Source organism: Pyrus communis, chromosome 14 (genome assembly GCF_041283825.1).
Source record: "Pyrus communis isolate YQ-2024b chromosome 14, ASM4128382v1, whole genome shotgun sequence".
Taxonomy (NCBI): Eukaryota; Viridiplantae; Streptophyta; class Magnoliopsida; order Rosales; family Rosaceae; genus Pyrus; species Pyrus communis.
In genome coordinates this window covers 19,075,001-19,100,217 of record NC_142578.1, presented here as the reverse complement: position 1 = coordinate 19,100,217, position 25,217 = coordinate 19,075,001, and the positions used below count along the sequence as shown (strand labels likewise).

General features: G+C 37.1%; 3 protein-coding genes and 2 long non-coding RNA genes across 8 annotated transcripts in view; 2 read left to right on the top strand and 3 right to left on the bottom strand.

The window, feature by feature from the left end:
* Nucleotides 1-3,783: 3,783 nt before the first annotated feature.
* LOC148691342 (uncharacterized) lies at nucleotides 3,784-5,092 on the bottom strand. Its single transcript, XR_015955796.1, has 2 exons — nucleotides 4,684-5,092; nucleotides 3,784-4,368 (listed from the first exon to the last, which is right to left on the bottom strand). It is a non-coding gene; the product is annotated as an uncharacterized LOC148691342 (long non-coding RNA).
* Nucleotides 5,093-5,471: 379 nt separating this feature from the next.
* On the top strand, nucleotides 5,472-6,468 carry LOC137712480 (putative F-box protein At5g04010). The gene has a single exon (XM_068451549.2). The coding sequence runs from the start codon at nucleotides 5,715-5,717 to the stop codon at nucleotides 6,435-6,437; it is 723 nt and encodes a 240-aa protein (XP_068307650.2). The 5' UTR covers nucleotides 5,472-5,714; the 3' UTR covers nucleotides 6,438-6,468.
* Nucleotides 6,469-8,696: 2,228 nt separating this feature from the next.
* LOC137712169 (GTP-binding protein BRASSINAZOLE INSENSITIVE PALE GREEN 2, chloroplastic-like) lies at nucleotides 8,697-11,088 on the top strand. The gene is made up of 3 exons (XM_088684602.1): nucleotides 8,697-9,614; nucleotides 10,012-10,164; nucleotides 10,469-11,088. Exons 1-3 carry the CDS (start codon nucleotides 9,363-9,365, stop codon nucleotides 10,664-10,666), a joined length of 603 nt encoding a protein of 200 aa, XP_088540728.1. The 5' UTR covers nucleotides 8,697-9,362; the 3' UTR covers nucleotides 10,667-11,088.
* LOC137712601 (protein EARLY RESPONSIVE TO DEHYDRATION 15) lies at nucleotides 11,071-12,718 on the bottom strand. Of its 4 annotated transcripts, none has more exons than XM_068451699.2 (3): nucleotides 12,578-12,718; nucleotides 11,529-11,856; nucleotides 11,071-11,411 (listed from the first exon to the last, which is right to left on the bottom strand). In XM_068451699.2, the coding sequence occupies exons 2-3, from the start codon at nucleotides 11,833-11,835 to the stop codon at nucleotides 11,257-11,259; spliced, it is 462 nt and encodes a 153-aa protein (XP_068307800.1). In that variant the 5' UTR covers nucleotides 11,836-11,856; nucleotides 12,578-12,718; the 3' UTR covers nucleotides 11,071-11,256. The 4 variants fall into 4 exon arrangements, with proteins under 4 accessions (XP_068307800.1, XP_068307801.1, XP_068307802.1 ...); XM_068451700.2 differs by having other exon boundaries at nucleotides 11,071-11,408; XM_068451701.2 differs by having other exon boundaries at nucleotides 11,538-11,856.
* Nucleotides 12,719-22,948: 10,230 nt separating this feature from the next.
* Nucleotides 22,949-25,217, bottom strand: part of LOC148691341 (uncharacterized) — a 2,896-nt gene continuing 627 nt past the window's right edge. Inside the window, exons 2-3 of the long non-coding RNA XR_015955921.1 lie at nucleotides 24,509-24,585; nucleotides 22,949-23,602 (exon numbers count right to left, since the gene is read on the bottom strand). This is a non-coding gene — a long non-coding RNA (uncharacterized LOC148691341). The remainder of the gene's footprint in view (nucleotides 23,603-24,508; nucleotides 24,586-25,217) is intronic.

Below are 25,217 nucleotides of genomic sequence, written 5' to 3'. Positions count from 1 at the left end.
ATATGCGTAAATTGACAAGGAAATTCGAAATATTTGAAGTAATCATGCTAAAAAAAAAAAAAAAAAACCCTCGCAAGCCAAACAAAGCAGCTAAATTCACATAATAAAATTAGTTTTTAAATTTACATCTACATTCTATTGAATTTATATTAAGAATTGAGAAAATAATGTTTAATAAACAACTTATTGAATCATATTATTGCTAGCCTATTGTAAGGTTAAGCTCACCCTCTCTTAGTGTAAATATCGTTTGTTAAAATAAACAATTATTTGATAACTAATTTAATCATATTATTATGCATGTGCGAAAGATCTTTTTTATAACCAACATTATATGTCTCTTAAGATGTTTTGAATGTGTTTAAAAATAGAGAAAATAATATTTAATGAACAACTAATTGAATCACATAATAACTAGCCTATTGGAATTAAAAAAAAAAATTGTACAAAAGAGAATTAATTTTTTTAAATTTTTTTAAAATGACGAAAATACCCTTGCATTATTTTGGTTGTTTTTGAAATTTTTTATTTTGGGGGTATTTTTGTCCAAAATTTTTCGGTGAAGCTGGTGACCCCAAAAGGAGGTTGTTGGCTTTATATATAAAGATTTATCAACACCCAAGAATCATCCTTTAGTTGTAGCTACCTTTCTTGTATTGCATAAGGGGACAATTTGACGTAGGAGATTATGTACAAGAGTAAACGCTCTTTTGTAACACTTGTGCGTTTGTTGCACCAGACTATCTTGGACTGGATTAGTTTAAGGGATTAAGTCGGATTGGCTTGACATGGACTAAGCAGTATTATAATTAAGAAGCGTTTGGTGCAGTGCCGGACTAGCTAGGACTAAGTTTTTATTTTTTTATTTTTAATTATGAAAACTTTCACTTTCTTGTCTAAAAAACTAAAATGCACTCTATAAATAAAAATTGTAATAAAAAATCCTTTCTTTTTTCAGAATTTATAAATGTGAAAGACCAAAAAAAAAAAAAAAAAAAAAAGGGAAAAAGAAAATATATTGTTATTTGTAAAACCTAGACAATTTGTATGAACATATGCACGCTTCCTGCCTTTGAATGACAACTCAAAAAACCCAACCCAGAAATCAATCGGCGACTCGAAAACCAATGACCAAACCCAGGCAAGAAGGACAAAAGGGAGAATGAGAGAGAGAGGACACTGTTTCAGGAGGAAGAGTTTACCGAAAGTGTGGCGAAGGGAAGAAGGATGGTGATCCTAGCTAATACCGTGTTGCAGCTCTGGATTAGATAGCGACCCTTGGTGAGGCGGTCAGTCGGAACGGGTCTGACTTAGTCTCATTAATAGCAATCCTTGCTCACGCTAAACACCGGACAATAATCCCACTTAAGCTAGTCCAGTCCAATGAAACCTAACGACGGCAAACAAACACACTCTAAAATCCTTATCGAGAAACCCCTTTGGTCAAATGATTCATAGTTGTCCATTGACGAAACCCCAAAATGAGTTTCCAAGTTTTGCAATCATGCCAAATCAAAGTTTTAAGTAGAGGTGGAATTTTTTGCCAAATTGCCAAACTGTGCCATACCAATTGTGCCAAGTTTTTTGTGTCAATCGGTAGTGGTACGGTATTGTACCATACCAAAATTTTATGGTACAGTTTTGGTAATAGATACCATTATCACATTATTACCGTACTGTACTGAAAATATAATATATAATTATATTAACACATATTTGTAATATTTCATTGATTGCTTGATTTGTATAATGAGTATAGGAGGGGCTCTTCTACTATCATTGGGGCTCTATTGGAAGATGTGGAACTAAATGAGAAGTTCATAATTCAAGCTTGTGGGGGTAATGAGAACAAAATTGAAATGATGAAGGAGCTTATACAAGAAAGGAAGGATCAACGTCTTTTGGAGATATTTAATGAAGTTGATAAGTACTATACCGCTTCTTATATTAGCATTATTGTTGGTGGCTTTGATCTCTTGAGTTGGTGGAAATCAAACACAAAAGACTTCCCAATTCTTTCACAAATAACCAATGATATCCTTGTAATTCCCTTTACCATTGCTAGTGAAATTGCATTTAGCGTAGGGAGGAGGGTTGTGGACCTTTTTAGGGTATCCTTTACTCCTAAAATGGTAGAGGCACTAGTGTGTACTAGTGATTAGCTTAGGGTGGATGAAGTAAACTTCTATAAGGAACCAACGAAAGATATACTTTAATTTTACAAGGAAATGGAAGAAGTGGAAACAAGTAAGATATGTTTAATTTTTTTAGTAAATTTGTTATTAAATGGTTTTCAACTTTAATTCTTCTTACTACTAATATGTTTTCTTTGTTTGTAATGTAGGCTTGACACAAACTCAATCTTCTACAAGTTCAATGCCTCCTCCAAAAACTTTGGCATCTCAAACTTGAAAAATTGATCAATGGATTTTACTTTTTGAAGTTTAGTTCCAATTTTCATTTGGTTTGAAACTTTAACTTCTATTTGGGTTGTAAGCTTAATTTTCATTATGAATCTTGATGCATCATTTGAATTATTGTGTGTGTGATTGTGAATGATGAATAATAGATGAATTTAGGCTACACTGTATGAGATAAGGTACCCAAAAAAAAAACAAAAATAGATTTTGTCCCAAAACAAAGTGGTAATTACCTTTGTCATACCATGCCAACCACAATATTTGGCAATACCGAACTTCAGTATACCGAAAGTTTGGTACGATAATGATAATAGATTTTGTCAAACCGAAAATTTGGTATGGTAATTGATACGAAGGTTTCGGTACGGTAACCGTACCGAACCCACCCCTAGTTTTAAGTGGTGTCAAATGGAATTTGTAGCTGAAAGGGTAAAGGACATTTACTTATGCATTCGAGGTATTAAATTCTATTTCCTCCTTTGCAAATTATGTGTTGTGTGTCATTAATGAAAAATAAATACGTTAATGAACATTTAAATAATAATTCAACATCAACAACCACGTCATATGAGTAACAAAATATGGTTTAAATGGATATTTTCAATAAGGTTGCACTATCGGTATTGGTTTTGATGCCAATACCAATGCCAATACCAATACCAATACCAATACCAATACCATACCACATATTTTTATTTCTATACAAGTATCATATACTAATGTTTGATACAAAATTAATACAGTAGAATAACAAAAAATTCCACCATGCTGGTGGAGAAATTATAGTCTAGTATCGTGTGGACGTGGCATTGCCAAATGATGGTACTCACTAATCAGATACTAACATGTGGAGGAGTGATAAAATGAACAATTAATATTTTATTAAAAATTTCATTAACTGTCCCTAAATAAAGAATAATTCTTTCACTTTGTCCCCTTCCTTCGTCCTCCTCCCTACCCCTCCATTACTCCCTTCTCTGCCACTTCCTTTATCTGCCATATATTCAACTTATTTACGCTTGGCTTAAATATTTACTTTGTTCAAACAAAATCAAAATCTTAAAATAAAATTAATTCCAATTCCGCAGCCATGGCTGCCGGCTGTTGGAAATCAGTGGACAAGATAGAGGAGGAGCGCAGCATTTGCAGGAAATTAGTAGACGGGATGAACTTGCCGTCCGAATAGACCACATGGGCTTGCTGTCTGAGCGTAGCCTTAGCGTGTCTAGCGAAGGCCTCGACCATGGCAAGCGAGACGACAATGCGAGCCTCGTGAGTGCTAATTAGAGTTTATCTTTGGAGCTTAATTTTTTGATATGATTCTTCTCATCAAAGAGGAAAATATATAACGTACAAGAGTGAGTAACAAGGAAAGAAAGAAACATCAAATAACCTAATTACAATCTGATTACAATGACTCAAATAGGTAACTAAACTAATTATAAAAGGTCAACTCTCCAACACTTCCCCTCAAGTTGGTGCACAAATGTCATTCATGCCCAACTTGACAAGAGAGTTGTAGAACGCTTGACTTGCAACAGTTTTAGTTAAGATATCCGCTAATTGATCCTTTGATTTTACGAACGGGAATTGAATAATATTCTCATCCAACTTCTCTTTGATGAAGTGTCTGTCAACTTCCACGTGTTTTGTGTGATCATGTTGAATTGGATTGCGTGAGATATCGATAACTACTTTATTATCACAAAATAAATCTGAGGCTGAATTCAAAAGATACCCGAGTTCACCAAGTAACCTCTGAAGCCATAATAGTTCACATACTTCTTTTGCCATACCCCTGTATTCCGCCTCTGCACTTGGTAAAGCAACCACTTTCTGTTTCCTACTCCGCCAAGTTATTAAGTTTCCTCCCACAAATGTAAAGTAACCAGATGTGGACCGACGATTAGTAACGTTGCCTGCCCAATCTGGGAGGGGGAAGAAGAGCCTGGGGTTTTGATTTCATTTAAATTGGGAAAAATTACAAAAAACTGTCTCAATTATGAGTCGACCCATAATCTCATACCTCATTACTTATGTTTTAAACATTACAATATCATGCCTCAATTTATGAACTCCTTGCAATATTATATTTCTGTTAAATTTTTTTGTGACTGTTAAATGATGACATATCAAAAACGGGGCTACTCAACCATTAAAATTAATTTTTATAAAAAAAAAAAAAACAAATCCACACCAAAAACACAATCCAGAATCCAAAAAGTTCAAAAATTTCACAGAAATTCGAAAACTTTTTGTATACCTTGAAGGAGTGGCAGGGCTTGCAGCCCATAAGTTGCAGAGAGGTCATCAACGACAAACCTTCCATGCATGCCAGGAGGAGGCCAATCTCCCTAATTTTTTCACCTTCCCTCCCTCCAAAACGGTGCCGTGCAACCCCAGCCATTCCTCGAGGTTCATCAAATTGCGGAGCTCTGCGTCCCCATCGAGGGAATTTTCTACTGGCAAAACTATTCGATCGGCAATCTAGAGCTTGACGGCCTGGAAAGCGACTTCAAATTGGTCACATAGGATGGCCTCGCATCTCGGGATGGTCGGCGGCAGCTTCAGATTTGTTAGAGGGAGGGGGTGGGATGACGAGGAGATCGATGTATTGGAAGATGGGAGGACGAGGTCCGTACGAGAGATATTGGGTTTCGTTATTTTAATCTAATTGGGTAATAGAGTGGGCACCTCACCTGATAAATTCGTATTTAACGCATAAACTAACGGAAAAATTAACAGAGATCTAATATTGCAATGAATTCATAAATTAATGTATTATGTTGTAAAGTTTAAAACATAGTGTAAGAAATTATGATGCGACTTATAGTTAAAGTAGTTTTATATAATTTACCTTTTAAATTTTATTTTTTATATTAAAATAAGTTTTTAAGTTCAATTGGATAATAATTGTACATGTGTTAAATTCTAAGTAGAAGTAATACTGGACTACCTAATAATTTCATCTGGTGGAGGTGAGAAACATCAAACTGTAGCTAAGAGATAAAAAGGGCAATGGCACGTGTACATTCATGACCGACACGGGGATTCCTCAACCACACCTGCTGCAATCTTACGTGGCAACTCATCTCCATGCATAGCACCGTCGCACTCCACGTGCCACTCCCTGCCCCCAAACCACCACCGCCCTCCACTCATAACCACCGCCAACTATTAAACCACTCATTTCTTTGGCCTCCCTCCCATTAGGTTTTCAAACAAAATTTGACAATTTATAGAAAAACAAGGACCGCTGAGCAATTTTAATATTCACCATCGTCAGTCGTCGCCATGGCCCCATTTGAAGTCTTTGACCTAGTTTCTCACCACCTTGACCCCAAAACCCTAGCCATATCCTCTTGTGTCTGCAAGTCATGGTTCGTTTCCATGTCCTCCGACCACCTATGGTGGCCCATTTGCACTTCCCATTTCCCTTCTCTTTCTATCCTTAAACTCACTAACCCTACCGTCTCCTACCGCCGCCTCTATGTCATCGGTCGAGCTGCCGCCAAACGCCGCCAGAAAACCCCCTCGAAACCTCGCCTTTCCCTTGATAGCCTCATCTTCACGATCAACATCTTCAACCCCAACTTATCAAGCAATGTCCTGTCTCTGGAAAAATCTGGAAGCGAACTCGTTATGGATCCCAGCGGGATTTTTAAGTTCGATATTGATGTTAGTGGCTACAATGGATTTGAAGCGTGGGAGGATCGGGGAGCAGTGAGAGTGACATGGAATGTGGTGTTGGAAGGGTGGAGGGGTGTTTTTGAGATGATGGACTGTGAAGGGAAAGGGATGGAGGGGTGGTTTTCTGAGGAGCTTCCTTCGCCAGCGGGGTGCTGCTCGAGCGTGGTTACTAGTGGAATTGTGGCGGATTTGAAGTTGGGGTTTTGTGATGGGAGGAGGGTGAAGAAAGTGAGTGTTGGGATGTTGAGTATTGGAGATTGGAGATATGTGAGTATTGACGATGCTCTAAGATACTTGCAACATTTTCTTCTACCTTGTGTTGTATGAATCAATCTTAATCAACTAGCAAATTGATCTGCTCATGTATGTTTATATGCTCTGTTTTGTGTTGTTTTATTTTTCTATTTTTTTATGAATTTTAGCTACATGATTAGTTTTTTTAGCGCAAAGGAACGGGTAGTTTCTTTATTATTTTTAGAATTAATTAGTGGAATGTGAGTAGAAAATTATAATCTGATGTTTCAGGGAATTGTTCGTTAGGCACCGTATAATGTCATTAGTGGATTGTGTGTACTTATGGATTACTAAGTGCATTCTTAATTACGTGGAATGCTTCTTCTTCTTTTTTTTTTTTTTTTTTTTTTTGTTTTGTTACGTTGATATTACGATAGGGAGATTAATTTGTTGATATATCAAGTTATCAACATTGTACAAAAAGATTTCATTAGGCTCTATATGTTAATAAAGAGTAGGATATGAAGCTAGCTAGGATACGTGGCTGGGACATGAGGGTAGGGTTTGAAAGTAGAATGCGTTTATGACGTGGAATATAAAACATGCGGATATGGTTTAAGTGAGTCGAATGAGTTAAAAATGCAGAGTATATGAACATTAACGGAAAATTTTATGGAAGAATCATAAGTATTATGTCCTTCTAGGAAACTAGATGGGTTGTTCATGAGGGAAAGGATCTTCAAGATTTAGGTTCTAAGTTTCGGTATTCAGACACAATTTTATATTGAGAAACAGTGTGGCATTATCACAGATAAGATTCTAACAAAAATGTAGATATTAAGAGGCTCGAGGATAGAGTTATAGTAATCAAGATTTTAATAGGATCAGAACTCATCAATGAGATTAGTGTTTATGCGCTTGAAGTTGGGGAGAATTTGTTCAAGATATCTTTCAGACGGAGATGCTACTTATAAGAGGAGATTTAAATGGACATGGCGCAAGGAGACATGCAACTATAAAGATTTTTAATGGTGGCCATAAGTTTGAGGAGAGACGAAAGGAAGAAGAAGCCATTTTGAATTATGATCTCTTTCTAGCTAATATCTTCTTAATAAGATTGAAGAGTATGTGATCACTTGGAAGAATGTATTGGCTTCTCTTTTACATGTTTTTTTCTCTTTTTAAAGAAGGTATTAGCTTAAAATGAGATTGTATGTCGTCTTTAAATTCAAAATGGCTTTCTCCTCAAATCTAGGGCTATATAATCCTCTCTACTTGCATGCCTCTTTGCACGCATGGCTATATTCTCTATGAGTAGCTTTTCCTTCTCAAAAATTCTTTTGAACTAATTTTTCAAGATTTTTCTAAAATTTCTTCTTGAGACCTTACACAACTGAACTTGAATGCTTTCACGCTAGTTTTATTGATGAGTTCTTGTTCTATTATGATCTAGTTATTTCTGACCCTCTTAATATCTACAACATGTTTTGTTAAAGTCTTAGCCACAATGATGCCAGTAGTGTTTTCTCGATCTATTAGTGTCTGAATATTCAAGCTTAAAACCTCATTTTTGAAATCCTGTCTTAAGACTAAACCACTTAGTTCAGTGGAGGTACGTAATATTTATCCTTCTTCTCATCATAATTTTCATTACTTCCATAGATTTTTCATTTAAGGTTCCTTTATTCCACGTTCATAAACATATTGTACTACGTTGAGCATTACACTCATATTATAAATGTTTTCAATAAGATTTTAAAAATGAATAAGATGCTAAGGGCATACAAAATTGTATGACATATAGTGGTATTGAGTTAATGAGTCATACAATGAAGATATTAACATACTTCAAGGTAAGATACGCACGTCCTGACAATCATTTCATGTTCATGTTAGAACGCACGATTATGGAGGCAATCTATATTACGAAGATCGATAGAATAGTATCAAGATATGCAAAACATTTGCACAATCTTTACAGATTTGAAAAGAAAACGTAGGATATAGTTCAAAAGCAACTACTTGGAGGATTTTAGAGAAAAAAAGAGTACACATAGCATATATCCAAATAATAAAGGATATGCATGATGGAGGGAGAACTATAGCAAGAACTCATGAAGGGCAAAATGAATGCTTTCCATAACCGTAAGGTTACACCAAGGTTCAGGTTTAAGTCCTTATGTTTTTGCATTTGTAATGGATGAATTAACGATGTATGTTTAAGATGATACTCTTGGTTTATAAATTTTGCAGATGATATAGTATTGATAGATGAAAATGTAAGAGGGTCTTTGACTAAATGAAGGAGGGTTTAAATGAGATGGGGCTGAAGATTGGAGATCAGGAGGAGGAGGGGTTAGTGGATGAAATTGAGGGAAGTTTGAAGAAAGTGATGGAGAAGAAAGTGAATTGGAAATGGGGGATGAGTTTGAGTGGGATTCAGATTAGTTTGAAGCCAAGTTGTTGGGGAAGGAAGAAAATGATTTGGGTTTGGATGGTTTTACACCGGCAGGGGTTGGGTACGGTAACATCAAAGAGGAGACTATAGAGAGGATGAAGAAGAAGAAGGTGCCCAAATCGGAAAAGAAGAGAATGGCAAGAGAGGCTCAGAAAGAGAAAGAAGAGGTTACAGTGTGTGCCCGATGTCATTCACATTAGAAACTATGGGCAGGTGAAGAACCAAGCAGCTGAAAACTTGATGCCTGATTTTGATATAGGTTGATTAAACGTGCTACGAGTGCCAATCCTGCTGTGGTTATGGTGGTTGATTGCGTTGATTTTGATGGATCATTCCCTAAACGGGCTGCAAAGTCATTGTTTGCAGCATTAAAAGGAACTGAAAATGATCCCAAGCTTAGGAAAGACTGCCAAAGCTTGTTCTTGTGGCCACAAAGGTTGATCTCCTCCGGTCACAAGTTTCGCCTGCTAGATTGGATAGATGGGTCTGCCATCGTGCTAAGGCTGGAGGGGGACCCAAACTAAGTGGGGTGTATATGGTTAGTTCTCGAAAGGATTTGAATGTCAGGAATCTGTTGTCCTTTTTTCCTCAAAGAATTGGCTGGTCCTCGAGGGAATGTACGGGTTATCGGGGCTCAAAATGCGGGCAAGTCCACTCTCATAAATGCACTCGCAAAGAAAGAAGGAGTAAAGGTCACAAAGCTCACGGAAGCTCCAGTTCCTGGGACAACATTAGGAATATGGAGAGTCGGAGGGATCTTGTCAGCTAACGCAGTGTTGTTTGACACTCCAGGACTTCTGCATCCATATTTGGTGTCCATGAGACTTGACCTTATTTGTAAGCACTTGCTTATTCGGGTTTCTTATTTTAAGTTGCAGATATGAATGGTTTTTGGAACATGCTTATTTTAAGTTGCTCAAATTATCTTAAAAGGTGAGTTGGTAGAACATGCTTATTTCTTGGCTCAAATTCCACACAGATGCTTTTAAATAATGCCGTAGATGTCAGGTTCTGTCGTTTACTTGTACAAAAGATTCTAGCTTTTAATTTCTGTTGGAGGTTATGAGTTCAATAATCTATTGAGATTCTACTTTGAAGTGGACGAGAAAGTCCTTGTAAACCCTCCATACGTGTGTAATTTTTCGATGCATGAGAATGGACTAATGATCAAATCCAAGTGCTGCTGAATCCTGTGTTTGAAATCTGCAGGCAGGGCAAACCATATGGAGACTAGATCTTGTTCAAGCTTCTGTCGAAACAATTTATTTGACAGCTTGGGCTTCGCCTAATATTTCTTTACATATGGAGAAGATAGAAAATGCTGATGAGACATGGGAGACGCATGGTGGTCTTAGGCTGCAGGTAATTCTTTATCCCAGTTGGTTACATTTTTGTCATTATTTTGCATTTTATCGCATAGTTCAATTCGATTTGATTCTGGATACGAATTCTTAATGATATCATAGTCTTGATATCTGCAAGTGTTGTAAAATGATTCTGACTGAAATTTTATTTTATGTATGCATTTTGCATATGAACAATATTGAGTGGGATTCATCCTTTAAAATTTGGTCAGCAGTTACAGGACGGAACTAGTCTTTGTGTTCTTGCAAATGCAACGGCTCCTTACCTTTTACTGACTGGACTGCGCCTTACGCTTTTGCAGCCTCCAATTGGCGCTGATCATGCTGCCGAGATGAGAAAACGGGAAGAGAGGGAAATCAAAGTGTCTGGAGCAAGTTGGGATGTGAATAGCATCGATATTGCAGTAGCTGGTTTAGGTTGGTTTTCCTTGGGTCTCAAAAGGGGAAGCAAAGTCGGCATTGTGGACATATGCTTGGGAGAACCGGGTTTTGGCTACTGAAAGCAATATCTGAGGCAATTGGTAACCAGAGTAAAGTTAAAGCTCACAGGAAATAGCTTCAAATGGAGAGTGCAGATTCCCTTTCCGAGGTCCCCATTTGAAGAGAAGGGAAGCGTGATTGTTCTACCTCATTTTCGACCGGCAACATGATTCACCTCGTTCTCCTTGCTCTGCAAGTCAGCTTGACTTTTCTGAGGGTTTTACGACAGCTTGCTCTGCAAGTCAGCTTGGCTTTTCAGAGGGTTTTACGACAGCTTGTTGAGACTAGCATTGCGTTACGTGTTTAGCTTGCAGAATCAAATTCCGACTGAACTGCCCGTGGTGGATCACAGAAAGCTTCGGCTACAAAGCGTAATCTTAAGAGCGAGACTGTTAACAATTGTGTTTCGATACACCTGAGGAACTAGAAAACTCTCCTTTTTACTTGTTTTGTTGAAATTTTACACTTTTTTTACAGCTTTCTTACCCCCAAGGGTATTTTTAGTGAACTGAACAAAAGCTGCATTAGAATACAGAAATTACAGAAACTACAAATTACTCGGTTTTGACACCGGATAAACTACATAAGGGAAGCTAGCTGCTTTCAAGGTTCAACGAGGCTGCTGGATGAAACGGGGGCTGCATTTCGGGCTCACATGCTTTGCTGGCTTCTCAGCATACCTCCTTGGCTCCACCAGGGACTTCGGACGTCTGTCCTCCAGTGACTTCAAATTCTTCAAGACCGCGGAGCCCTTCTCCAACCCTGCTGTTGTTCCAATACAAAATTTGAGTCCAACAATCGAACAGCTTATTCGGAAACTGCATTAAAGTTCTTCATCCCAGTTTCCAAGAGTCTACAATCTTTCAGAGTATCTGTTCTTACCATCTTTACCTTCGGTCTGAGACATCTGAAGGAACTCTTCAAACTGAGCTTCTAGACCGGAGAACTCATCACCAACATCGAGATCAAAGGTCTCTGGAAGCAAATCGGCGACATTGTCAACTTCATTGTGGGTATCATCATAGAAGCCATCGTCACCCTGCTGACTGAGCCAGTAGTCGTGGTACCATGTGGAGGTTGTGACCAGTTGCCACCATTCAGGGGAGAAATCCTCCACCTGCCGGAGAGCCGCAGGGATAAAGAGAGGGGCGTTGGGATTCAATCTTGATCCTCTGGAAACCAGTGCCATCTTTGGCTAAGCGCAAGTCAACTACATCCGAAAAACAGAGTCAATCAGTAACAAATGCAATAATATGGAAGACGTTTTATATGACGCAATTTCATCCAAATCTGACTAAATCAATTCATCAGCAGTTATAAACTATGATTTTCAATTGATCAATGAACTCGCAAACTTTCACATTTCAAAGTTCACATGACCAGAATTTAGGATCAACGAAAACCGTAAAAACCTAGTCGATTTGAATGAAGACAATTTGGCGGATTTGAAAAAGCTTGAATTGAAAAAGAAAATATATTCTTTAGAAATAAATACGAAGCTTTTCTTAAAAATAAAAACCAAAAACAAAATCATAGCCATCAAAACAGCAGATTAAACACATAAATAAATAAATCAGATTTTCTAAATTTTCTATATTCTTTCTTTTCTTTTCTCGTTTTCCCAAATTTTCTCGACAACCAAACAGAACCAGATCTACCAATCAGAAATTAAAAACAAACCACACCCTCACAGCCAAATCATTCGCTCAATTTTACCTAATCACCTGAACCTTCTAATCTTAAATTTTTTTCGGACACTAGAACCTGAATTCAAAGAATCAAGATTGCAATTTGGTTTTTTGTCCTCCATTTTCTCAGCAACCAAACAGATGTTTACAATATTTTTTTTTTTTTTTAACAAATAATCAGATCCATTAATTAACGAAAATAAATTCAATAAATAGATAAAAAAATCGAAAGATTTTCAATACCTTCGAGGCTTCGAGCGAACGAGAAAATATCTGGGTGCGAAATATCAGCCAATGGGATCGACCAGAGAGCGAGAAATACGTGTGAGTGCGAGAGAGGGTAAGGGGGGGTTTATATAGTGAAGGAAATACGAGCCTAGCTGGTTTGGAGTTACGAACCTGAGGTTCGACCTGATGTTTGCGCTGTACGGACTCCTGGATATTGCGCAGTTATCAGCCGTTGATTTTCCTGATCGGTGTCACGCGGTAGTAAGCTGTAGTTGTTTGACTTTGACTGGTTTGAGATAACACCAATTAAAACCGTGCCACGTTTCCCACACGGGATAATGCAAATATCCCTTTTAATGTGCCCTTTTACTTACTTTTATTGATGAATTTTATTTATTTAATTTTTTTTTTTAACAAATGATGTTATTTATTTTAAAGAAAAATGGTGGATTTAATTTCACAATGAGTTAATAATAATGTAATTCAAATTCGCATTTGATCATAATCGAACATAAGACATTTTACTTATAAGTGATGAGGAATACCACTAGATCATAGGAGGAGTATTTCGACTAACTACAAATTTTTTTTAATGTGGTTCAATGTTTTTTTTACTTATTTTTTAAAGTATAACGATATATTTTATACTAATGGAAAGGGAAGTTCGACTAAGTTACACAATGGGCAATCTAATTTGATAGCAAATACTCTATCCACGAGATTTGAACCTAAAACCAAGGTTCTTAAAAATGCTAGGCGCTAGTCGGGGGGCGGGTTGGCGCCTAGCAGCTAGGCGGTGAGGCGGTTAAGCGGGGTCTAGACGGGTGCCTAGGCGGATTTAGGTAAATTTCTTGTATATTTTGTAAATAAGTACATATTGACACTTACAAAAAATTAAACTTGTATGAAATCCATGGATAAGATAATAAACGAATAATAAAATGCAAAAAGAGTATCCAACAAGTCCAAAATTTAAAAACACATTAAGCATATATGCCATATAACCATAGTGAGGAGTATTGTAGGTTGACACATGTACAATAAGTTCACAATTTAAAACCACATAAAATGCAAAATATGAGGAAAATAAGGAAATGTAGTAATGTAGATAGGATTTTTTTTTAATTTAATTTCAAAAAAAAAAAAAAAAACCTCCTAGCCACCTAGCACTGCCTAGAGCCGCCTAGCCCGCCTAGAGCCAAGCCGATTTTTCCAACCAATTTGCAAGAAAACACCTCGGGTCACCACCGCCCAACGCCTAGGCCGTTTTTTAGAACATTGCCTAAAACTAAGTCTATTCTCCATATTCCCAAGAACTATAAAAAGGCTAAATGTACTTGGGAGCTTCTTATTAGTGTGTGTTGTCATGTGAGAAACTCTTTTGACTTGAACATTCAAGCTTAATGTTTATGATATATTGTTGTACTATAAAAAAATTTCACACCAATTTTTTGCTGTTACACAATTTTTTCTATTATTCTCTTTGAATTGAATAAGTTATACTAGTTACAGAGAAAAATATAATTTTGTGAATTGAATAAATTATACTAATAATAACAAACAACAAATGCAGTTCTAGATCATAATGAGCTAATAGTTTTATTATGGTGTCAGGGTAAATTATTCCTTAGAAATGTCATGAGTCTGATTTAGTGGGTTTGAACTTGCTTTCTTAAGTTGGACTTTCAAAAAGTTACAACTAGTTCCAACTTAAGGGTATTGAATAATTGGACCTTCAAAAAGCTGCGTTAGCTCTACTGAATGAATTATGATCGAGCTATCGAAATGTTTTGTTAGCTCCGACATGATGAATTGACCATTTTTTATGTGAGAATTGGTTTATCATGTGACTGTATGGGGCCATTCGTGAAGATGCGTGCTGGAGAATAAACTCCATATCCGAGAGATATAGTATAAGATGCCACTTATTAGTTGGGAGTTAACTTTTAATATTACCGAGGTCATAAAAACTCAATACATAATAATAAGTAATTAAGTTGAGACAATATTAAAATTTTCTTCTTAACCAATTCAACTTGAACTTTCAAATTAAGCACAACTGTTTTTATTTAATTTGAACAATAACTTATCCATCCAATTTAATGAAACCACAATGTTTACAATATAACATAATCTTCTTATATATAAAGCCAACAGTCCCGTGAAGAGTGTTTATTGGGGTCACAAGCTTCACCAAAAATAATTGAACAGAAATGCCCCTCAAACAAAAAACTTCCAAAGCAAACCAAAATAATGCAGGGGTATTTTTGTCATATAAATATTATTTTTTTAATAATTAATTCTTTTTGTACAGTTTATTTATTTATTTATAATTAGTTCTTCACAATAGGCTAGCAATAATGTGATTCAATTAGTTATTTATTAAATATTATTTTCTCTATTTTTAAACACGTTCAAAACATCTTAAGATGCGCGTAGTGCCTGTTATAAAAAAGATCTTTCGCACGTGCATAATAATGTGATTCAATTAGTTGTCAAATGATTGTTTTTTTTCTTTTCAAACAAACAATGTTATCTACGCTAAGGGGAAGAGAGTGGGCTTAGCCTCACAATGAACTATCAATATTGTGATTCAATCAACTGCTTATTAAATATTATTTTCTCTATTTTTAAACACATTCAAAACACCTTAAGAGGCTTGTAGTGCCGGTTATAAAAAAAGGTCTTTTACACACACATAATAATGTAATTCAATTAGTTGTCAAATTATTTTTTTTTTTTTCGAACAAACGATATTATGTACACTAAAGGGAAGGGGATGAGTTTATGTCACATCCCGGCCCGGGGCGGATCACTTCCCGAGCCCGCTCCACCACCGTAGCACGATATTGTCCGCTTTAGGCCCCGACCACGCCCTCACGGTTTTATTTCTGGGAACTCACACGAGAACTTCCCGATGGGTGACCCATCCTAGGAATGCTCTCGCGCGCTACTCGCTTAACTTCGGAGTTCCGATGGAACCCAAAGCCAGTGAGCTCCCAAAAGGCCTCGTGCTAGGTAAGGATGTGAATATACATATAAGGATCACTCCCCTGGGCGATGTGGGATGTCACAATTTAGCCTCACAATGGGCTAGCAATAATAAGATTCATATAGTTGTTTATTAAATATTATTTTATCTATTTTTAAATATTTTCAAAACATCTTAAGATGCGCATAATGCTAGTTATAAAAAAGGTCATTCGTACGCGGATAATAATGTGATTCGATTAGTTGTCAAATTATTGTCTTTTTTTTCTTTTCGAACAAACGATATTATCTAGACTAAGGAGAAGGGGTGGGTTTAGCCTCACATTGGTTTAGCAAAAATGTGATTCAATCAGTTGTTTATTAAATTTTATTTTCTCTATTTTTAAATGTCACATCCCCGCCTGGGCCCCCACCACATCCTGGGTTTGACTCCGCCGTAGCACGATATTTGTTCTCTTTGGGTCCCAACCACGGCCTTACGGTTTTGTTTCTAGGAACTCACACGGAACTTCCCAGTGGGTCACCCATCCTGGGATTGCTGGGTCACCCATCCTGGGATTGCTCTCGTGTGAACTCGCTTAACTTCGGAGTTCCTACGAAACCCGAAGCCAGTGAACTCCCAAAAGGCATCGTGCGAGGTAGAGATAGGAATATACATATAAAGCTTACATGATCCACTCCCCTAGGCGATATAGGATATTACATTAAACATGTCCAAAACATCTTAAGAGCAGTGTACCGTTGGTGATAAAAAAAGTCTTTCACATGCGCACAATAATGTGATTCAATCAGTTATATTATTTTTTCTATTTTCTCTATTTTGCAAGCGCATAATAATATGATTTAATTAGTTGTCAAATGATCGTTTTTTTTTTTTTTTTTTTGAACAAATGATGTTTTTTACATTAAGGGGGAGGGGGTAGGATTAGCCGCACACACATAATAATGTGATTCAATTAGTTGTCAAATGATCCTTTCTTTTTCTTTTTTTTTTTGAACAAACGATGTGCTAGCAATAATGTAATTTAATCAGTTGTTTATTAAATATTATTTTTTCTATTCTTAATGTAAATTCAATAGAATGTATATGAAAATTAAAAAACCAATTTTATTATGTGGATTCAGCTGCTTTGATTGGTTTATGAGGGGTTTCTTCTAGCATGGTCGAATATTATTCATTTACTTCAAATATTTGACTTTCTTTTTGTCATAAAAAATTATTGAAGCATACCACATATAAGAACGTGTAAGTCGAGTATAGCATACCATGATTCAAAAAATGTCTTTTGCATACTTATGAGCGTGTGCATGAAAGCTAATACTGTTTAAAATGAAAAGGTATACTTTCCACATGCTTTAGCATGTTCAAGAAAATGGATCATTTACACATTGGGTGCAAGGACAATTATTATTTGAAAGTAAAAGAATAATAAATCGCATTTGAATAAAATATATGCCTTGGAATTATATTATTATTAGGAATGGATGTGATGTGATCCCTTGTTTTATATCTTCTAGGCCTGCCGAGGTGATAGTGCGTGCGTGGCAATGGCATAATACCTTTATCGATAACGACAAAAGAGGTCCTTTCTATTGCGCGAGGGTCCATCCTGATGGTTGCCACTATTCAATCACAGTCGTTCCTTCCAACTAAGGCCCACGCCTCATCAGGGCCCATGAGCCATCCGAGATGTATGTAGGATATTTGAACGGTCATGATTGTACACCGTCCTCCAGTCATCACCAAAAGTTCTGGAAACTTGTATATGTGTCGTAATACACATTAGGATTCGTCAATGACTTTAATTAATACTTCGGAAGGTCGGGGTGGGACCCCTCCATGTGAGCCTGGTTTAGACTTTCCAACCCAAACACCTATAGAACCACAACAAGTACCTTAATGGTAAAGACGTAGGTTGCGATTTTTTAATAAAAAAAAATACAAAAGATCTTGAGTTCGATACTTTGAATTAGTAAGTCATTTTAACTGTTGTTATAAACAGGATAAAATTTCTCATAACTTATCCGAACCCATAAGAAATGATAAGAAAGGAATAACTGGTGGAAAGCATCCTTGTATAAAAAAAGATGCATGCTTATTTAATCGAAAGGCTAATATTCAATTGTTTTGAAGAATTGGTGACGTGTCTTTTCGAGGTGGACCCCACCGGGGGTTCTGATTTCTCCGCTCCGCATCATGCGCGTATCAGCACATGGGCGGTTGGCCGGCGGTCGGTTAGGTATATTACTGGATATGATCGGATGGGAGGGACGTGACACATATCCTGCAAAGTGTGATTCCTGCCAGGCAAAAGGGCATACGTCGCAATCATACCCTCCCAATTACTAGAAAATGACTCTACTAGTTTATACTTAGATGGACACTATGTGCGTAATTATAAAAATTAAAAATTTGAAGTGTTGTGAGATGTGTATAACGACGAATCCGGATCTTCGTTATTTTATTTAAAATTAAATACTAATAGTACTTGATAAAAACTGATCGCATGATGTATGATAAATGAACACGATTCACGAATCACCATGATTCTGACCAAAAGAATCATGTTGGTATAACGACTAAAAATGGCATTGTTTGGAAATACTTTTTTTTTTTTAATCCATTATTTGGTAGAAATAATAGTACTTAACTACGTGTTCAAGAAATTAACGATATGAGCTGATTTTGTGAAAGATTGAGCTGAAGTAAATAAAAAAATGAACCCTAGGAATTAAAGAGAAAGGGGGAAGAGTGAAAAGAGAAGAAATCATCTCAAAATCAAAATTACGCAAGTCCTGTAGCTCTTTGAGAGTGGCTCCACTTGAATAAACATGAACATTTAAAGGAGAAAGTGAAGTGAAAAAATCGCCTGAAGAAAAGAGAAGTGAAACTGGCATAAAGGGAGAGAAGAATGACAAATAAAAATGGCATAAGGGGAGACAAGAAATGTAATCAGATTACAAACATTATGAAAAAAAAAACTCTGCAAATGCTTCCCTCCTCTCGTTGCCTTTTTTTTTTTTATAAATAAATTTAATATTATTAGATTCTCCCAAACTATTACAATAATTTACGAGAAAGAGGATTTCGATCCTGGATGCATGGGTGGAAATCCAACATTCTATCTACTAAGATACTTGACCACATGCTCCTCTCCTTGCTTCTTCATTTTTCTAATTTGGAGGCAGATTGTTTGCCCTCTTGTTTGGGTGTCTTTCCCATCCCCTCCTATTTTGTGTGATCACGATTAAGCCACGTTAACATTTTATATTGATTTTTTTTATAGAGATAATAAAACAAAAAATAATAAGAATATAAAATGTTAATGTGGCGTAATCGTGACCGCACAAATAGGAAGAGATGGAAAGAACACCCAAACAAGAGAAGAGACAATCTGCCTCCTTCTAATTTTGGCTTTTGCAAAGAGAGACCATCATTTTCTACTGGATCTTCAACTTAATTGGGTTCCAAATCAGGTTCATTTGACCCCTTGTAACTCAAACCAAATTCCCCATCTCATCCGTTCATTTCAATCTAATTGTTCTTTGTGCAAAAGAGAAAATTCGATCCTCCATGTACAATTTTACTTGGGTATGGACATGCTTGGGCCTGGGACAGCTGATATGATTTTTACTACCTGTAAAAGTAAAGATAAAAATACTTACAAAAGTAAAGATAAAAATATTTGCAAGAGGACAAGATTGTCGTAATATACTAGTTCACGCAATGTCGTTTTCCACAGGATTGAATGAATCATTTGTATTTAAAACCAACTCTTAATTAATTATTTAAAACATAGTTTGAAAAATATTGATTTTAGAATTTAAAATAATAAAAACAAATTTAAATAAAGAACAATTATATAAATCAACTAGAAACCAATTTAAAGAAAATTTTGTAAAAGTCCTAGGGTTCAGCCGTCATCTAAACAATCCTACGTAGTTCTTCCAATTATTTATGAATTATCCATGCATACTTTGAAGGTTAGGTTGTCACATCCCAGCCTTCCACCTCGAAGATATTGTCCGCTTTGGCATTCCCCCTCTGGACTAGGTCGCAGCAGAGGGCTACCGCACGGTTTTGTCTTTGCAAGCCGCAGCTCCAAAAGGCCTCCTCGAAGTGTACATGCTGGCAATGGATATATAAGGCCCAAAGACCACGCCCTCACGGGCGATGTGGGATCTTACAATCCACCCCCCTTAGGGAGCCCGACGTCCTCGTCGGCACACCACGACCGTGAGTCTGGCTCTGATACCAAATTGTCACATCCCAGCCTTCCACCTCGAAGATATTGTCCGCTTTGGAATTCCCCCTCTGGACTAGGTCGCAGCAGAGGGCTACCGCACGGTTTTGTCTTTGCAAGCCGCAGCTCCAAAAGGCCTCCTCGAAGTGTACATGCTGGCAATGAATATATAAGGCCCAAATACCACGCCCTCACGGGCGATGTGGGATCTTACAATCCACCCCAGGAGGGTGATCCTTAAATGTATATTCTCATCCCTACTTAGCACGAGGCCTTTTGGGAGCTCACTGACTTCGGGTTCCGTAGGAACTCCGAAGTTAAGCGAGAAGGGGGCTAGAGCAATTCCATGATGGGTGACCCACTGGGAAGTTGCTCGTGAGTTCCCAAAAACAAAACCGTGAGGCAATGGTAAGCCCAAACCGGACAATATCGTGCTACGGTGATGGAGCGGGCCCGGGAAGTGATCCGCCCCGGGCCGGGATGTGACAATTTGGTATCAGAGCCAATCCTTGGCCGGAAGTGTGCCGACAAGGACGTTGGGCCCCTAAGGGGGGTGGATTGTGACATCCCACATCGCCCAGGGTAATGATCCTTAAATGTATATTCCCATCCTTACCTAGTACGAGGCCTTTTGGGAACTCACTGGCTTCGGGTTCCGTAGGAACTCCGAAGTTAAGCGAGAAGGGGGCTTGAGCAATCCCATGATGGGTGACCCACTGGGAAGTTGCTCGTGAGTTCCCAAAAACAAAACCGTGAGGGAATGGTAAGCCCAAAGCGGACAATATCGTGCTACGGTGGTGGAGCGGGCCCGGGAAGTGATCCGCCCCGGGCCGGGATGTGACAATTGGTATCAGAGCCTAACCTTGGCCGCATGTGTGCCGACGAGGACGTCGGGCCCCTAAGGGGGGTGGATTGTGACATCCCATATCGGCCAGGAGGGTGATCCTTAAATGTATATTCTCATCCCTACTTAGCACGAGGCCTTTTGGGAGCTCACTGGCTTCGGGTTCCGTAGGAACTCCGAAGTTAAGCGAGAAGGGGGCTAGAGCAATTCCATGATGGGTGACCCACTGGGAAGTTGCTCGTGAGTTCCCAAAAACAAAACCGTGAGGGAATGGTAAGCCCAAAGCGGACAATATCGTGCTACGGTGATGGAGCGGGCCCGGGCCGGGATGTGACATAGGTTTTCTTAATATATATTCTACTTGGAACCTCTAACATAGAACGTATATCTAACATGCAACCCGTTCGAACGTTCAGATCAAATATGAACATGCAAGACTCATTAAGTTTTATGAAAACTCTTTGAAAAACCATGTAACCCTTAAGACGTGGTGTTAAGTGAAATTACAATTATTAACCAGAAGAAGCCAGCGCCAATTTCAGGAAACCTTCCAACCAAAATTGCATCAAATTACTTTTCTAAATATCCTAATGGATGGTCGCGAAGACAATTAGATAGTTTAAAATGGTGATTAATAATTCAAAACATGCATGCATAATATTATAAGTAAATTGAAAAGAAACTACATATTCTTACTAAGGCTCGAGGTCTCGCCCTAGCAAAAAAAAAATAGTTACGAACAATCATAAAACAAAATATTATTGAGAACATGGAAAGAAAACACCTTGAAAATAAACTTCAATTGTTGAAAGCTCTCTAAGTAGTGCATGTGTTCTCCCCTCCTCCTTCTTAAAACCCTAATGGCTAAATATCTTTATTTATACTGCTACAAAATAAAACTCTAAGGGCTCATTTACGTAACCGTAAATAGGAGGAATTGGGTTGAAGAGGAATTGAATTGAGGAGGAATTAGAATCGAATTCTTGTTAAGACTGTTTACTTAAATGTTTAGGAATCGAAATAGGAATGAAACTAAATCCATATAAGTTGTTTACTAAATCAACTGAGTCAAAATAAAAATCAATATGATTACTAAAATGCCATTTTTTAAAATTTTATTCTATATTTATTTTTAGAAACATTTAAACTAGTTATTTTTACTTAAACTAATTTTTTTTTTCTTTTCCTAAAGAGTTAAAGTTCACTATTGTGCAAAAGCTAAAGTAAGAGCCCAGCCACAATCATCTTCCCTCCGCCGAAGAAAAAACCTAGAAACTAGACCTCGAGGTCGCGGTTGCCAAAGCGATGTTGCAGAAGGATGAGCAGGCAAGCGAGAAGCACGTCCGCAAGATACTGACGTTGACGTCATCGTCTCAGAGCTACATCCACGCGTGCATGTCGGCGGTGTCAAAGCGGTTGGTTCATCACCTCTTGAACGACGGTGATCTAGTGTTCGAGAACAAGATCTCGTATGCCACCTGTAGATCTCTTGAACCTATCGGATTTTCGATTCCCTCACCCTACCAGAATTCAAGCTCGTGAGATTAATTTGTTAGGTTGAACGACATTGATAAGAGAAGAGGGCATAATAGGAAGAGCAAATGAATTCCGGATTCCCTCACCCTCCCGGAATTCAATTGCCACATCCATAGAGGGAGTCCAATTCCTTCAATTCCAGGAATTGAATTCCATTATTTTTGTTAATTCTTTCAAATTTTAGTAAACACATGTTATGAACCGTAATCAGAATCAGACTCTCTTTTTTTATTCCGATTACGGATTGGTATACACTTCCTAAAAGGTCTTAGAATAAAACTAGGAAACATAATAAAATAATAAAACAGAAAATAAAAGGTTTCCTATTTGAACTAAAATTCGGACTTCTCAGAAAATCAGTCTTTTGACTGACCAAATTAACTCCGATTTGGTCCTAAAAGGTCTCTTTTGAAAGCTTAAGTTGTCATCTACAAATCCTCAGAAGGAATCTTCTTCAAAATATGCTATATTGACCTCCAAAATACCCAAAATGTCCAGAAACGTCAATCTGGGAAAACTGCGCGCTGGGCCTTTATTTCATTGCCACGCTCAAACGGCTAAGGATAAAAATCTGAAACTTTGACACAATCATCTTGAAAGACTCACTAACATCCTCCAATTAAAATCACTCCAAAATTTGTCCGTTTGATTACTTTTCGCTCAAGAGGAAGTCAAATATCCTACATTAAAAATACATAACAAAGTATCAAAATTCATCAAAATAAACCAATAAATTATTACTAATATTAGGATAAAATATATAGTAAAATATTGACTCATCAACAGTCCATGACTAAGCCCAAAGGGTCGGGCCTGATTTAATTAAAATTTATTAATTTGGTCTAGACTTAATTATCATATTTATACAATTCGATGGATTCTTATTAGTTCAAGTAGTAATTGATAATAATTGAGTAAAATGTCCTAAGTTTCGTTCTCAACATTAACAAAATAAATTTATAAGTTAAATATAGAGAGACTGGCCCAAAATAGGGCCGAGGGGCAGTTAAACCTTTAGGCCCAAAACATTGAGGGCGGGGAGACCTTGGTTGTTACTTTTCGAGCCTAAGCCGACCTGGCTTGACCCAAGTTACATGCCTAACTGATACGATAAGTTTATGGTATAGAAAATAAACTAGAAATTTGAGCCACGCGTTGCTGCGAGATTGAAAAATGTATGAAATATTATGCAATTTTATTTTTTCATAAGCAATATTTGAATCAAGATCTAAGAATTACAAACGGCAAAGTTGAAAAACAATTATCGGATATTCAGATAAGAACATATAATACTTATTACACAGCAAAAGTTGAAAAACAATACAATTTCTTTGAGATTTTTCAATGAAAGTACCTCATCAGATGCCCTTTGGAAATAAACTCTTGCCTCATTCTGGTCCGGAGAGATAAACCATCAAATAACAGCTGAGTACAGTGAAGCAGAATTATCATAATGCAGTGCCAACTTAATTAATCGCAGTAGAAATGCATGTTTAGACTACATATTAGTGAAGATACTTGACATCGATTTTTTATAAGCTTTCGGTAGACTAACAAAGTAAGAAGTGTAAAACAGCGTGCAATTTTTGGTAAAACAGTTGTTGGCAGCATCAAAATACGCCTGTGGTGCCTTGTTTCCAATCATATGGAGCATGATAGTTGTAGTAACTTGTCAAAAATAACTCAGATACGACCACCATTCCAACCAACAGACTGAATGGAGTAGGATTGTGAGAATATGATTAAGTGATTGATAACTTGAAGGATTGCCTTGTTTCCTCTAGTTTTGTATAGAACCACCGAAGGTAATTGTAAACGTTACTTGGATAACAAAGTTGGTGTTGCAGGACTCAGCATAAGGAAAAATCAAAAAGATGCAAATGCAGAAAACTAAGTTAGTACCTATGACACATGGCACTTCACTTTCTCGCAGTGACTTAATCTGTTCTCCACCATTTAGCAACCTGTTTAATTCCAGTTAATATTACTTCGAAAATCCCAAGACCACATTATAACCCATTTATGGAGAAATTAAGGTCCCGTTTGATAACCATTTTCTTTTTATCAACTTAAGTTTACTTCTCAAATGTAACATAATGCAAGGTTCTCAACTCAAACACACTTAAGTCAACATCTGCAGGAGTAAGAGTAGCACTATAATGCAACAAAAGACTTAAGACTACTCAAAAGATTGTAGTTGAAGAATCCATGTTCTAATTAGCACTAATCCTGACACGAATACACTAAAGTCGAAAGTTAAGTGAAGAACAACGGAAAACAGATGTATGATGACAAGGAGACACGAATGTAAAGCATCATTAAAGTTGCAACCTCTCTGTTTAAAGGGTCAGAGGGATTGGGATATGTTAGAAGTTGTGGTGAGATCACTTCAAATATGCTTGCAAGATCTGGAAACACAGGGTGATGTAATTAGAATTTGATAGTATTCGTTGTTTGATTCAATTAATAGCGCTACACAATTTAGAAGAGTAGGAGTTTATGATAGTGAGTATTGACATAAACTTTACAACTGAAACGTTTATATCTTAATAGTACTGGCCAGAAGAAAAGGATAAAGACAAACTTTTATAGTGACCTAACAGGAGAAGAGATAGTATACAGATTCTCTTCGGTGGAAAAAACAGAAGAATAAGGCAATACTTTCCGGCCTTACTTAATTTCTAAACCTTTAGCAAGCATGCATTATATATATATATATATGTGTGTGTGTGTGTGTGTGTGTGTGCTACAGTAAGCAGTTTTATAGGGATAAGCATCTGGTAGCTCAACTGTTATCTTCCACTCACCTCCCTGATAAATACTTGTCGCAGTCCATGCTATGGACGAAACGGGGGGATTACAAGATGAAAACAAATTACGGCCAATTCAAGTAGTTATTTTGGAAACCAAAATCATCAAAGCGAATCAGAGCAATGACCAAACAACAAATTCCATTAGAAAAAAAAACTAATGATTGGATATGGAGAGACACAAATACTGTTTTCAATGAATAGCAATGAGTGTAAATATAATCGTTTCA